General features: G+C 42.2%; 3 protein-coding genes across 3 annotated transcripts; 2 read left to right on the top strand and 1 right to left on the bottom strand.

The window, feature by feature from the left end:
• Positions 1–878: 878 nt before the first annotated feature.
• EAF02_005777 (uncharacterized protein) lies at positions 879–3,029 on the top strand (the record flags this gene model as incomplete). Its single annotated transcript, XM_038901825.1, has 5 exons — positions 879–1,210; positions 1,261–1,583; positions 1,691–1,926; positions 2,042–2,273; positions 2,332–3,029. 5 exons carry the CDS (start codon positions 879–881, stop codon positions 2,517–2,519), a joined length of 1,311 nt encoding a protein of 436 aa, XP_038758042.1. The 3' UTR covers positions 2,520–3,029.
• Positions 3,030–4,573: 1,544 nt separating this feature from the next.
• On the bottom strand, positions 4,574–7,744 carry EAF02_005776 (uncharacterized protein). Its single transcript, XM_038901824.1, has 4 exons — positions 6,782–7,744; positions 6,440–6,609; positions 6,067–6,381; positions 4,574–6,001 (listed from the first exon to the last, which is right to left on the bottom strand). Exons 1-4 carry the CDS (start codon positions 7,461–7,463, stop codon positions 4,814–4,816), a joined length of 2,355 nt encoding a protein of 784 aa, XP_038758041.1. The 5' UTR covers positions 7,464–7,744; the 3' UTR covers positions 4,574–4,813.
• Positions 7,745–13,383: 5,639 nt separating this feature from the next.
• Positions 13,384–14,474, top strand: EAF02_005775 (uncharacterized protein; the record flags this gene model as incomplete). Its single annotated transcript, XM_038901823.1, has 2 exons — positions 13,384–13,560; positions 13,629–14,474. The coding sequence occupies 2 exons, from the start codon at positions 13,384–13,386 to the stop codon at positions 14,472–14,474; spliced, it is 1,023 nt and encodes a 340-aa protein (XP_038758040.1).
• Positions 14,475–15,410: the final 936 nt, after the last annotated feature.

Below are 15,410 nucleotides of genomic sequence, written 5' to 3'. Positions count from 1 at the left end.
GACCATACTCTATTGCGAACCACGTCATCATCTTCCCCGCAAATTTTCGATTGCGGGGTTCGCGTAACCTTAACTAGTTTCGTCTCCGCCTTTCACGAACGACGACATTCATTCCCCATGCTTTAAAATTGTCACGATGAACAACATATATGCTGTCTTTGCCAAGTTACCTCGTCTTACTCTGATAAGTACTTCTCCTTTGATTGAAACAACTTCGGTATCGCTTTTTGAACTCAAGGATGCGTTGCATTGTTACAGGGTATTTGGGAAAATACCCCGATTTCCACTCCCACCACTCCCCCTATCTATAGCTGATTTCGTTACTATCAGTGATCCCAGGACTCCTATCCCTGACAGTGCAGTAGCTATCAGCTAAGAAATAAGTCACCACTGTAAAGCTACGGTACTCATTTCTTACGAATGCATATCGAAACATTCAACACGTGCTTGTCTCATAGCAATCGATACAATTGCTACAAAAACAAGGGAACATGGTACAGTCTGATAATTTTGATTTTTCATGTCTTGCGGAAATAGCACTGCTTGTGGAAACGGTGCTATAATCATTAGCGAAAGAGAAAAGCAACGATAAGGTTGAGGTTGAGGCTTCTTCCCCTTAGGAAATAGGAGTAAACGACGAGCTGATAATGTGGGGGAATTAATTTAATACATGTGTATGCTAGCCTCTTGGTGATTGGACTAGAGTACTGGAGAAGTCTCCCTTGCATGGCTCGAAGCGTGAAGCCTGTATTTTGAGGCAAAAATTGTGAGGTCAAGCTATGCTATCTCGAGGCTATCTAGGCTAGGTGATTACCTAAGGCAATATATACCTTCCTACCTACCGGCTGTGTGCTAGTTTCAAACATTCCCTTCAATTCATGCACATCAATTATCACTCTTTCACATCGACCTCTCGAACCAAACTAAAACCTGACTCTATAACAGGTATTTCTATCTTCGATAATGGCATCCCTTCTGAAATGGACAAAAGCCGCTGTCCGAAGAGCACCATCTCCACCCCTACGCTTGCCAGCACTGGACTTGATTTAATCAGTGATGCGCAAACCTTTGAAGAAGAACAATTTGATGGCTTCAAAAAAGGGTTATATTATCCGGTTAATATTGGAGATGTCTTTGTATCAAAATATCAGGTCCTCGGAAAGCTTGGGTATGGTGTATCATCTACCGTTTGGCTGGCTCGTGATCTCCAGTAAGCTTCCTTTATGGCAAAGAATTGTATATGAAGATTTCAAAAAATAGAGCACATAAGCACGTCACCCTCAAAGTTTATATCCGTGATGGAGACCCACTAGAGGAATTCAAAATCTATCAACAATTAAGCAAAGGCAATCATTCGCATCCTGGCTATTCCCATATCAGAACTGCATTGGAAACTTTCACAATACCTCGCCCTGGTGGCGACCATACTTGCCTCGTACAAAAGCCCATGTGGGAAAGTTTCAGAGATCTTAGACATCGGATTCCAGATGGCCTTTTCACGGAGGTACTTCTCAAAGGCGCTCTCAAACAATTATTCCTGGCACTAGACTATCTGCACACAGAGTGTAAACTCGTTCATACAGGTGCGAGGCCCCATCACCTCTTCTATGGCATTTGAAAAGCACAATTAAAATAAAGTCTTAATTGCTGTGTCACTCCTACCTAGTTAATTACTAAAATCCCTTTGCAGATATCAAAGCCAACAATATACTTTCCCAGATAGAAGATGAATCTATCCTTGATGCTTTCACGGCGGCGGAAATGGAACATCCTTCCCCACGAAAATTTGTCAATGGCGTAACAATCTATGCCTCGAGACAGCTGGAAGTTCCAAAATTCTTCGGTGACTCTGTTCTGAGTGATTTTGGTTCAGCAGTACAAGGTGACCTAAAAAGAAATCATAATGCGGGACCCCAGATTTACAGGGTTAGTATTATCATGCACTTATATTTTCGTTTATCCAGAAGCCTATATCTCAGAACATTTCATAATAGCTCTCAGCGATTGAAGCTCTGGAGGGATCATACTAAGTTTTTAATAGGCGCCTGAAGTTATGGTAAAAGCCGCTTGGAGTTATCCTGTCGATATATGGAATGTAGGTGTTATGATATGGGATTTATTTGAGGGCAAGCATATGTTCCATGGCAACGATCCAGATGGAAAAGGCTACTCTACTCGCGCGCATCTAGCAGAGGTTATTGGGATGCTAGGTCCCCCTCCGTTAAATCTACTTGAGAAAGGAGTACGCGCTTCTGAATTTTTTGATAAAGAAGGTGCGTACTAGGTGAAACCATAGGCTAGAAACAAAATGCTAATTTTCTGGGAATATAGGCAAATGGATAGCTGAGGTACCTATCCCGCAAGGCACAAATCTGGAGAACTCCGAGATGCGTCTTGAGGGCAAGAAGAAAGAAGTCTTTTTGCAAATGATGCGTGGGATGTTTCAATGGCGTCCTGAAGATAGAAAAACGGCGAAACAGATGCTCGAGGAGCCTTGGATTAACAAAATGATTGAATAGTCACCTACACACCAAGAATGAAGGAGAAATTCTTAGTTTTGATACCGAACTAGCGAGGGATTAACACTGCATCCGTTCCTGTACAGTAATCCCTCGGAAGGACTTTACATGACCCTGTTGATCATGGGAGCTATTATGAGATATCTCCATGTCTGAGATCTCGTTTAAATCTCCTTTTTACAACAGATATCGGCGACTCATTATTCCATCACGGTATCCATAGTGTTGGGTCCTCAATACCGAGAACTACTGATGCAGTAAGAGAAAGGCTTAAGGCACAAGGCTTAACAACGGAATGTCTACGAGAACAGACATGATTCTCGATGTGAGACAGACGAGCTAAAGTTGAGCTAATTGTTTGTATCATGAAGATGAAGTGCGCCTGTCTCGACATGAGATAATCTAGATAAAATGAAATAATCTATCGGTAAGAGATAACTCTATGTATCTTGGAAATGGAACATTTCTACATAGCGTTCAAAATAGATCTTCATCTCTCAAAAGCTTATATTATGCCACACGAATGACTGCATGTATTTGTGTTGTTACACAATATGATCTCTATAGTGAAATCAGAAATCATATAGATGATGCAGTATTGCCTTAGTATTAATTTATTTATCATTCGGAGAGGCGCATCAATGGCAAGAACACTTCTTCTATGGTTTTACTAGTGTTATGATTCTAGCTCACCCTCCTGTCTTCTCCCATGTATATAAGAAATAGGTGTCCCCGACCTTCTTTCTTCCTTAATTCATAGTCTTGAATATAATATGATTCGATCTTGCTCAAATATACCCCTGAGTTCGTCATGAAACTGCAAACAATAGACCAACAACATACTCCAACAAGAGTATGCTTCTAAAATAAATAAAAAGAGGGCATACAGCTAGCAGGCAACAAGCGTTCAAGACCAAAGTACAGCGACTGAGTATCCTTCTACAAAAATCCTCTCAGACAAAGCTTGTACCACCGCACTACACAGCAGAATGTAGAATAGACGCTACTGAAGAAGTTGATAGAGAGAAAGCCGCTGTTGCTCTTGCAGCTTGATTGACTACTCTCTTCCTGATATATATCACAATTTTCTCTATCCGACGGTTCGGACTGTGGAAAGGTAGGTGGATGAAGGTCATTCAATAGGAAATAGATACCCAATTTACCAATATGAACAACAGCTAGCAGTAGGAATGTGATATTCAGATTGGTATGATTATTCTTCAAATTGATTTTTAAGGAAGTATTACAATTACGATTGCATGGAACATATCGAGTAGAGGTCATTTAACTTGATTAAGAAAACTAAAGAGGAAAGAGATACTGAGGGGATTTCTTTCAATTTTTGCATAATAAAACATTGTTAATAGTCTTAAGCTAAAATAAATGTAACGAATAGTTTACATGCTTTAGAAAGGTATTTGATTATCGTCCCAAGGTACCCAGAATATGGGTAGGCAGAAAATAGAAGATTGACTTACTTATGCATTTAAAGCTTGTGGAATTTCCCCATCCGCAACCCGCACTTCTAGACGTGAAGGGTTTGTTAGCTCAGGGGGTTACTTTTCAAGGCTTATTTTTTTATTGTAGAATATCACGATTAGATCAGATGCAATTCGTTTGATCTCCTAAGAAAGATCTAATTAATCATCGCGAGTCCTCTGCAGCGAAACTTCTAAATGGGAATATCCCGTGAAATGTACGATGTGAGGTTTCTAGACCACCGCACCAGTAGAGCCAAGTACCGATAGGAAGAACACTTCCCAACTTTCAATTTTGGTAGCTGGTCTATTTTTCAGTTATTAATCCCAAATTGGAGATTTATTTGTCTAATCAACGTTATATCGTGAATGTCAGAATTCAAACTACCTGATCTGATCTTTCCAGAGAAATCGCCAGCTCCAGTCAGGGTAGTCCGTGCCCCTGTCGATCCATTTAGAGCAAGCCACCAAATCATCTAGAATCCATACCACGCACCTCAGTCAAGTCTGCAAGTAAAAGAAAAGAATTGTTCATATGATATTATTTAATTTTTCATTCTTCAAGATGATAATCTCATCCGATTCTATTGTCAGATTATATTACTATCTAACCCCATCTTTATCCTATTCGTACAATATACGTTAAGTATTATTCGGTATCCAAACTCCCTCATGTACAGTAAGACATATAGCAAATAGATTACTAGATAGCAACTATCAAGCTCCATTGCACATCCCGTGCGTATATTAAATTAACGCCATGTAAAATCATCAACATACACATTCTTTTCCCCCACTACCCCGCCAAACCACATCTTAGATGTCGATAAAAAACGCCCCCACAAAAACCATACATGTAAATCCTGTCAAAAGTGTATACTGAAACTCGTGGAAGAAAGTCGTCTTTGCGTATCTCGCCTTTTTCCACTCTTCCTTTGGTCTCGCAATCTGCGTCTTGTCATCGCGATCCAAAAGCTCTTCTCTATCTGGCATTGTTGGTGGCCAAATTGCATAGCGGATTGGCTCAAAACAAGCTGTGAGACACATCATCCAGAGCATAGGAGGCCAGAAAGCATGGGTAAGAAGGTAAACGAGCTTTTTCTTCAAGGTATTATTCTCAGAATCGAGAGCGAGGCCACGGACGGTACTGTAAGTGACAGCTGCAATGACGAAGAGAATGTAGAGGAGATGCATGTAGCATTGACAATCCCAAAGAATAACCCAGAGACGTCTGAAGACTCCTGCACGTGTACGTGGATCGCGCTCATTGATGTCGCTCTTCTGACTACCAGAACTGGAGAAAGCCATGGGTTTTCCACCGAGCCAGGAAGGGAGCAAAAAGGACATGATGATTGTTTTGGCGTGGAAAGGAGCCATCCACAATTGAGCGCCGGAATCGCGTTGCGCTAAACGATATCCAGAGGGAATATAGGTGATCCATTCGTTGAGACGTGTAAGCACGAGTTGAATGAAACATAATCTGATTTGCCATTTTAATTGCGTTTCGGTGTTGTAGGCTACTAGTTGACCACCAGAAATAAGAACGATAGGGATGGTGAGGAGAGCGATGCAAAGGAAGATTTTGAAGAATGCGTCGATGGCAAAGACGAATGCGGAGAGACGGGCGAAAAAGCTCATGCCTTTTACTAGATCTCCAAATAGACAGAATCTCAACTTGAGTGCAGTTTGCAACGTTCCGAGTGTCCATCGTGTACGTTGTTTGAGATGACCGGTGATAGTGTCGGGGACGGTACCGAATTGTAGGGCTTCATGACAAAAGGCGGTTCTCCAACCGGCACCGAGAAGGAGGGATGAGGTAAAGGTATCTTCAGCGAGGGAACCAACTGGCCAGCCTCCAATATCGTCGAGTGCTGCACGACGGATGGCATAACCGGATCCAGTACACCATGCTACTCCGTTGGCATCCTTGGTAGGTTCCATTACGTGAACAAAGGCATCGAGGGATTGACAAAGCGGATCATTTTGAGGAACGTTGTAGAAAAGCTGGTTGTGTTGTTAGTTCTCTAGCTCTGATGTTTCCGAATAATAACATTGAGAAAAACACATACCTGAGGTGGACAAACGAGAGCCATCTTATCATCAATTACCATATGAGCAATAATAGCTCTCAACCAATCTGCTTCTGGAATCATATCCGCATCCAAAGCTGCAATAAACTCGGCCTCACCTCCTTCCAAATCGACCACGAAGTTGGTTCCACCTGTAAGATTACCAGCTTTGAAATGATGTGGAACACCCTTAATCTTGATACGGGCATGATAATAGACGTTAGGATATTCGAGTGAGAGTTCGTTGACAGCCTTTTCTAATTCGGGATCTTTTCCATCATCGAGAACGACAACGCGGAAACGGTCTTGGGGGTACTATTGTTTTTGTTAGCATTTACGTAATGGGAAGGATATTTGGAAATTAAACACTTACATCGCCAGCAGCAGCAGCTCGGGTCGTATCAAGAACAACATCTACATCTTCACCGCAGCACGTAACGAAAACATCAACAGTAGGTACTTCTTCACCACGAAGACGAAGCTTTGGTCGTGAACGACCGCGAATGGATAACATTTGGTACAGTTGGTGGAGTAATGCGGGACCTATTCGACGTAAGTGTGCGATCTCTTGGCAAGACTTGGCAGGAGAAATAAATTTTGGGGAGTTGTGATAAGCGGAAGGATTTTTACGTGAAGGAAACTGGGAATTTTCCGGCTCCAACAACACACATCGAACACGGAGAATCGGAGGAAATGTCAAAACACAAGTACTTACAAGCAACGCAACCTTCAGCTGCAATGAAAAGCCATGCCATGATATATACCTTGTCATATGCTTTTTGAACATCAACAATGCATATGATACGGTATGCGTAGTAAAGGAAGTATGAGCCACAGGCTAAGAATGTGAAAAGTGGTGATAATCGATACATGTTTCTTTTCCAAGGAGGAAGGAAGATTTCGTCATCGTGCTTGTGTAGTGTTTCGATTTGATAGACAGAAGTATCGAATCGCTTGTTGAAGGTATTGAAATGTCTGACTTTTCTAGCAGTCGCTGGATCTTCCTTCTTGAATTCTTCATAACTGATACTTTCATCTTGTAAAGCTGGTGTCGGGCATGCTGTTGCTCCATCGTAGGATGAGGTATCGGAGAAAGAACGGCCATGATTAAAGGGGTTTAACGAAGAGCCGTATGCTGGACCAGGTGTTGAAGGGCCAGGTGTCGATGTGCCAGGTAATAAAGTTGCCGAGCTATAATTGTTTATTAAGTTTATGTTCGACGATGATCGCAGAGTGCCGGGTCGACTATTTTGAATGGTGTCTAAAGAGGTGACTGAATCATTGTTATGAAACTCACCCCATCTTGCTGCTGTAGGTGATGGTGGTTGAGGGAGAGATTGGAACTCTCCGCGGTCATCACTATCACTGTGAGCCGCCGTGGGAGGAAACTGTATCATCCCGAATTATGTTTCCACGGAATATTGAGTGAGTGAACGAAAAAAAGAAGACTTAAGGTTCAGATGACGTCTATAAAAATGAGGCCAATTGACTGAGTTAATGAGTAACCAAAATATATAATGAGGAAAACGAATGAACCCTAAAGAATAAGAGAATTGTAGGCCTCGTCTGACTCTTAAAGAGATGGAGATTTCGCATGCACGATATCTGTGAGACCAAAATAGTAAGAGATACGAAGTGGATGTTAGTGACAAAACATACATGTCCCTGTCAGAGCCTCGAACCCTGAGTTGGAATGGTGAAAGGTATTGGATAACATCTGTACAAGGCTTCGCGGAACCACTTATACTGTTAAACGATGGCTCCAGTGGGGAACATATTGATTGAGGAGATATTTTTGAGATGCCTCAAGATCTCAAGTCACCGCCAAAATAATATGTGGGATGTTACTACTTAGTAACGTTAGCCGTTTTTTGGGGCGCTTTCCCACTGACCTTTTTTTTTCTTTTGAGCTAGAACTATCTAGGCTATGCTTGAGCATTTATATTATTTAAATTATAGAGTGTTAGTCTCTAGAATGAAATATTTTAATCAATTGATCATGAGCTATGATAATTATTGTTATTCCATTTTATCAGACACCTTTGACAGAGCTTAGATAGAGTTTGAACAATCGAACTGTATGTAGTTAGTTGCCTCAATCGTTATAATAGATCTTACTGGCAATTTTCGCTGATTAAATTGCTCATGAAATTAAAGAACGCTTGGGAGCCCGAGGCGTCTCTTTACTGCGGGCTGGAGAAATCAAAATTGCTACTCAGAATAGTTCAACTTGTGTGGATTTTGAAGTGGAAGGTCTTGGTGTACAATTGCTATTCCAGCTAGTATCCAAAGAGAGAAGCAAGCTAAACCTAGATTCTTTCTTTTGGATTTGGACTGCAAGTAGTGCAGATCAGCCATCCAGTGTATCGTAGAAATCCTCGACTGTTCGTCTAAAAACAGAAACGATACATAAACCCGTGTAGGTCAACATGTTTGTATGGATCTGGCAGTCACCTAAGCAAACGCCGACAAAACGACTGGGTATAGTACCCAGATTTATGGTGTTGATACCATGAAAGTACAAGGAGAACTCTAGATGACTGCTCCACTATCTCTTCGATGTAGCGATACTTGAGTGTGTAGTTGGAGGACGCGACGAAGCTTACTAAATTGGAAAACGCAACAAGAGAGAGCGAGCCACTTTCGGACCCACTTCAACGCAAACCCTCCACGCAATATGTTTTTAGTTCTGCATTTGGGCTGTATAAATTTGACGAGAACCCCCACGGAAAATTGCCATATTACTGCCAACCAGGTTGAACGAAATATGATTATGGTTAAGATATCCTCCCACAATGAATATTTCGAACAATGCCTATGTTGAACAGAATTTTCATCCGAACTTACCAGTGTAAACGTTTCATCTTAGTGAGCCGGTACACCAGCGATTGAAGGGAAGACCTTGCTTCCTAACGATTCAAGTGGATATTACGGAAGCCGCCGTAGAATCTATTTAACGCTCACAAGGTACCTTCCTGAAGCTCTGAGCGACAGTATTTGATGGAAGTTGCTTGCAGTAGTGTGTTCAAGGTTATACCAATTCGGGGCATCGGGGATCAAGATAAGAAAGAAACTCACAGGAAGCCCTTGTAACACGATACGAGGTGAGTATGCAGCGGATAAGACGGTTGGTCTCCACAACAGCTCTGTGCAGTGTGAACCAAGAGAGTGGGTTGTAAGAAATCCACTCGGCAGGACAAACGACATCTGATTCTGATAGCCATATCCTAGACATTCGGAAACTTTTTCCAACAACCATAGTTGGCCTGATATATCAAGATATGCTTCATGCCCGGGTACTAACCCATGACTTCATCTAAGCTCATTTGAATCTCACTTGACAAAGGAAATTCACATCGGAGCTTTTGCGATAATGAGAGACAAGTCTCCTCTTTTAGATCGAGGAAACCCAAAGTGGACGTTGGAGATAGTGGAGGATCCCCTTAATAAAACTTGAAAACGGCATTGATTCGTAATGGATGTCAACTACAACGATGAGATTGGACGAACTCCTGTCAACGCCTCATTTGTTTTTCCAAAGGAGGTTTACAAGCTTTGTCATGAAAGGCTCATTTGTTTCCTCTATCGTAAAGAAACTAATTGTGGTGCTAAGCTGTGACGACGCGTGGAACATGCATGGTTTGAAGTGGAGATGTTTTTGGTCGGGCTGGACATCGTAAGAATCGTACTTAGAGGCCTTAAACCTCAGGGAAATGGATCTTTCTATGAACCTTAAATCTTATTGATGCAGGGGATCTTACTGGGAAGACTTGTATGGACTTTGCTTCGCTTTACCTTGAACCTTGAGGATGGAAAGATATATATAAAGGGGACGAAAGTACAGGACAGCAGATGAAGCAAATTATAGTACAAAGCAGAATCTCGGGAATCGGAATGAGCAAACGATTTGTTGTTAGCTTCAGATTACATAATACTCTGCTGCGCCTCACTTACCAGGGTTTCAAGGTCAATGCAGCCAACCGGCTTGGCTGTCTTTCCTTGCCCTCCAGCTCCATCCAACGGTCAGGAGTCAATAGTTGGAAACCAGTACCGGCATTTGAAAAGATTCCGATATACATACGCATTTTTACTCAGGTGGTTTTGCATAATTACAGCAAATCGTATCCAGTTGGTGCATGAAGTGCCCCCAGCTCCGTGTTCATCTGCTCCGCTCCGCCCGACCAAGAAAAATGCAATGCCTTACTCCATAATGTCGTCAGAATTAATCAATTCCCAGAGATATTTTTCGCGGAGCTCCTCTTTCTAGCATATCCTTACCGACTGTTCCGAAAAGATTTCTTAAATTAGAATATGAATGACGCTATGTTAAAGGTTAACAAAGCAAAGTTTTTTCATACAGGCATTCACCCTCAACATACTTTTATGGAAGCTTCTAGGAAATGCCAGCTCATGCTCTTTATAAAAGGAGTCTCGTATTGTATCTGTTTTATTCTATTTTGATTACCGCGCAATCCCAAGAGTTCTGCATAGGAAGATTATATTGATAGTTCTTGAAGACTGACTTGGCAAAAGTTCGCTAGATAAATGAAGGGGTCGTGAAGCAAATACATCGATAAGCTGCGCAAAATCTGCGAGTAAAGCCAAATCTCCGTTCTCTTGTTATTTTCTCGGCTTTGATGGGTATAAGAAGAAAGAAAAAAAGTGCTAAATTCCAAAGGTAGAGGGTGTAGCCTCAAACCAGAAGAGAAAGATCGACATCCATCTTGGTCTCCGCATATTCACCTTTTCCGCTTTTGTTGGTTAGAAATCATATTTAAATACCTCGGAACCTCTTTGATTATCGACTCTAATCATATAAAAGCAGTCACTCTCTCCTCAAATGGAGTATTTCCTCACGATCGTCGTTTCTCCGAAAGAGTGTCGTATCCGATGAGTGATGTCACTGGCGCCGCGAGCATCCGCAAGAGAGATCGACTTTCCATGACGAAATTGCTCTTCAACGGCTGTCCCTTCTTGACAGTCCTGCGGTGAGGCTCCAATGACTTGCTGTCAGAAACTTCTCCCTCCATCAGTTCTGCACTAAGTTGATTCTATTTGCTTGGAAAATCGAGCCGTTTTAACGAATCATAACAGTCTAACCGGATTCTCGACTCACAAGGCTTCACTAACAAACTGTGATTCTTGGTCAATTTTACGACCTGGGCTACACCCACTCCTGAGCTTAGCCTCCTCGGCAGTACAGAAAAGTAGGTTGGTTATCGTGATCAGATTGAGATGCTTCCACTCTATAGATTCCCCGAGAATCGTGCCTTCAAGAGTAAGTTGCAAACAAGGCAATTAGCGCACATCACCGCTAGCTAAACCACGCATTATCCCATGAGCTTGCGAGGAATAAGTAAAAATACTATCTGTCACTTCCCAAGATCCATTGAAATCACGAACTCTCAAGTAGCAATACTGAATACCTTGAGTCAACACCAAAGTTGACATTCACATACTGTAACCTCATATCAAAGTGAGTGGTAAGTTGGTTACCGGTTGGATGTGTCAAAAAGGATTTGGTGCAATGGAAAATGCTCGATCCTTAGCGATCAACACAAGCATCACTCAACATTCTTCCAGCCGGACCTCATTTCAGGATTGCCAATCTGGTGTTCTGATGGGCGTAAAGGGTTATCCGGAAAGGATTCATGTGATCCCGAAACCAATCAAGGAAGAAGGTGTTTTCATCCCCTGGAGCAATCTGTTGATCTATCTAAATCATCACGTGGATTTCAGTAGGTCCTCCACTCATCGAGCAAGGCACTAGCCACACTTTGTTTTCTCACAACAATTTACAGAGCAGCAACATCAACGTACGACTGAAAATTGGAAGGCTCCCTCGAATGAGGAGAAAACATTTCTCAAATCAAACCAGAAGTCATCTCCCCCTTTCTTCAAGATAGTAATTAAGAAGCAATAATCAATCAATACAGAACTGTAACTATACGAGCTCCCTTTCGATCTGGGAAGGGCACTGAGTAAGGTTGCCGTGATTCAATAATTACCACTATCAGCAAGAACCCTGAAACAAAGAATATCCGTATAAAACCACCACAAATCATTTCGGCACCGAACCTTCTTTACGCAGCAACTGATAAGAATGAACATCAGATGAATTCACTAAAAGAAAAAAACGAACTTCATGCCAAGTAGTTAGTCAGGTACCGGTATCCAGAAACGTGGTGAAAAGTCCGAGGACGCGGCACAGAGGAAGGTGCTAGCCTAAATAGGCATATATCATGTATTATAAGTTCGATGCCCGAGCCCTAAGGGGTATGGCCTGGTCCAATGGTAACCATGTCCATTAAAATAAAATCCATTTTTCTGGCACGGCTTGTTAAACGGGACTAGATAATGAAGGGCTGAAAAGACGCTATATCATAGGCGATGAAAAAACTTTTGCCGGTGACATAAACGCTGACGAATTTCTCAAAACAAATGACGGCGCTTACGAAGGCGTGTTTGATGGGCCGACTACGAGACCTAGAGGCTAGACCTCGTCTCAATCATTTACACAGGATAACATTATCTTACATGTTTGACGTGGAGACCCCGAAATTGACCAAGTATCTTGGTTGTCTCTTCGTGTGGTTCTTCTGTCAAATGTACGCTCTGTGGGGTGATGGAAAACGTCCTTTAAGAGGGGCGAGTACCAACAGATAGAAATAAGTATCAGGTTAACCAACAACGTAGGTCTCCTGGATCAGAATTTCTGTTGGATTTGAATAGACCTCGAGTGAGGACCTTTCAGTTATAATCTACAAGGCGCAGTAAATTCCATATTGTAGGAAATTCTTAGCCAACAATTTAGACCTCTGAAAAGTCAACATATTCCGACAATCGCTATACTGAAGGTTCCTGAGGAAAGTGCTTATTCATTGTCGTCTTGTTGGTTGGTTCTCTCAATTTTGAATTCTCCATTGTCAATTTCTGGGACTTCATCTAGTTCTCGCTCAATTGAGGATTTAAGTCTTTGTTATATACTATTATCTTGTGTCAAGGGAGGTATCTCTTATAAGCGTTTTTATCTTCAATTCCTCACACTCCTTGAGATATTCTTCTATATTCATATTCATCTTGCTGCCGGACAGTCACAAGCAGTCATTCCGTCTTTCTTTCATCATTAATAACCATTCAATAAATACCCAACGTACTGCATTCATGTCCTCATGACTTTCCAAGTCTTTCATTGCAGTTCTCACAACCATTGTGTAAGTCAATTTTGATTTCATTTCCCAACCACTCACTCAATCGTTATGTCATCTAGTCTCTCACCTGAATCAAACTATTCTTCCCCCCGTGGATCCCTTGCGAATGTTTCTCAGCCCTCGATACAAATTCATCATCTACATCTTCCCTTTCCTCACACCATCGATACATGCACAAACGACACAGATATGTGATTCTACAAATGCAACAACGAAATCTGGAAGATACACATTCTTCCCAGATATTACAACGACTGATAAGGATGGATATCAATGCACAGATGTGAGTTGTTCTCCCTCCTCCAGAAAGATGAAACAATAAGGGAAAAGGCTAATTTCACCTCTCTCAAGTTCTCCCTCGCCGACGAAAACAGCGGTAGCGTAGGCTCAACAACTCAATTTAACACCACTTTTTCCTGGTCCTCCTCCCCCGATATCTCGACCCCGCACTCCTTCCCCTCCCTAACCCTCAATCTCCCCTCCATCCTCCCCATCCCCATCTCCAACATCTCTCTCTTCCCCCTCACCAACAACTGGGCCCTCTACCCCGGCAACCCTCTCCACACCATCTCCGCCACCACCCCCGATTCCCTACTGAACGCATCCGTCATCGCCGCCTGCTACCTGAACATCTATCTCGATCTCGAACCCTCCCTCTCCCTCGACAAACGATTCTCCGCCACCAAAATCTCCATCTGGCAAGCCAACTACGGAGGCTTAATCCCCCTCGGCTACAACGACACTACATCCACAATCACCAGACCGGTCATCAATCTCGCCGGAATCTCATATACTCTCTACGTATCGCAAACCTCCCCATCTAATTCCTCTTCTTCTGCGTATTCGAATTCCTCCACAGTAGTAAACGATGAACCACAAGTCCCACAAACGATATACACGTGGTATCCCTCCGTCAACGCCACAACCCTTACCGCAATGGATATCTCCCCCCTGCTCAATTATCTCTGGAGAGAAGTATATATCTCGAGTAACACGTATGTGGGATTTGTAGAGTGGGGATTAGATGCGAGAAATAGTATTGGGAATGTTACGTGGAGTGTGTATGAGACGGGGATGACTGTTAAACCGGGGACGCCGGTGAGGGCTGTGGGGATGGGGAGAAGGAAGGAGGTGGGGAGGGGCGAGATGCTGGCGTTGGTGGGGTTATTTGTTGGGGCTGTGGTGCTGTTTGGGTAGGATTGGATAGGGATGGGGATGGGGAGGAGATGCGTTCTGGGGACTCGGAGGAGTGGAGTGGATGGGAAGAGATGATGTAAATCTTATTTTCTTTTTCTGTAAAATTTGGTTACATTCATGAAAATCGATCATAAGTACCTACGTAATGGAGCAAGAAATCCAAAACTCATTATGCAGAGGGTTTACAGAATAATCTCAAACCATCTAACCACGTCAAGAAGAGTTCCACATATTACGGACAAAGAATCACAACCAAGGTCATGAATGTTCTCATTATGACTTTCACTTCCAATTCGAGCAAAGGAAGAAGGAAATCAAGATGAGGGAAGCGAGGTGAATCTTCAAGTTTTTGTTGGTTGTAGGTTGTAGTTGTAGTTATATTATGATATCTGTATTGTGTATTATATTATACACCTACCTCTGTTCATCTCTCTAGACTTCTAATCTCATTTTCAACCAATTCCGCTTTCCTATTCTTACTTAACCATCTATATTAAAACAAAGTACCGTAGGAAGTGCGATGTGTCACTTGGGTATAGGTATCGACTTAGAAACAAAAATCCTAGATGAGGAAGTAAAGCAGAAGTGGAGAAATATCTCACTACCCTATATCCAAGGAAAGAGGAGGAACAAGCACCATCGCGAGAAGACATTGAGTAATTTTACACAGGATATTCCAAAAATTCTAGATTCCTACATCTTACAATTTTTTGGTCTCATCACGTCTAAGCTCTCAAAAGTGAGGTGTCTACCTCGAGATCACCATATCTATCATGTTGAAGCTATTTGTCATCTTTTTTGAAATTTGAGATTTGGTCATTTCCCTACATACACTCTTTTAGATCTTAATCTTCCTTTCAAGTTTTCCAAGGGTTTTAATGAATACAAGAACCTGAATAATATCCTAGTTGTGTCGTTAGATACCCAATTATAACA

Source organism: Botrytis sinoallii (assembly GCF_014898435.1).
Source record: "Botrytis sinoallii strain Bc 23 chromosome Unknown BSIN_009, whole genome shotgun sequence".
Taxonomy (NCBI): Eukaryota; Fungi; Ascomycota; class Leotiomycetes; order Helotiales; family Sclerotiniaceae; genus Botrytis; species Botrytis sinoallii.
Note: the sequence above shows the minus strand (reverse complement) of the source record. Positions and strands in the feature narration are given on the sequence as shown.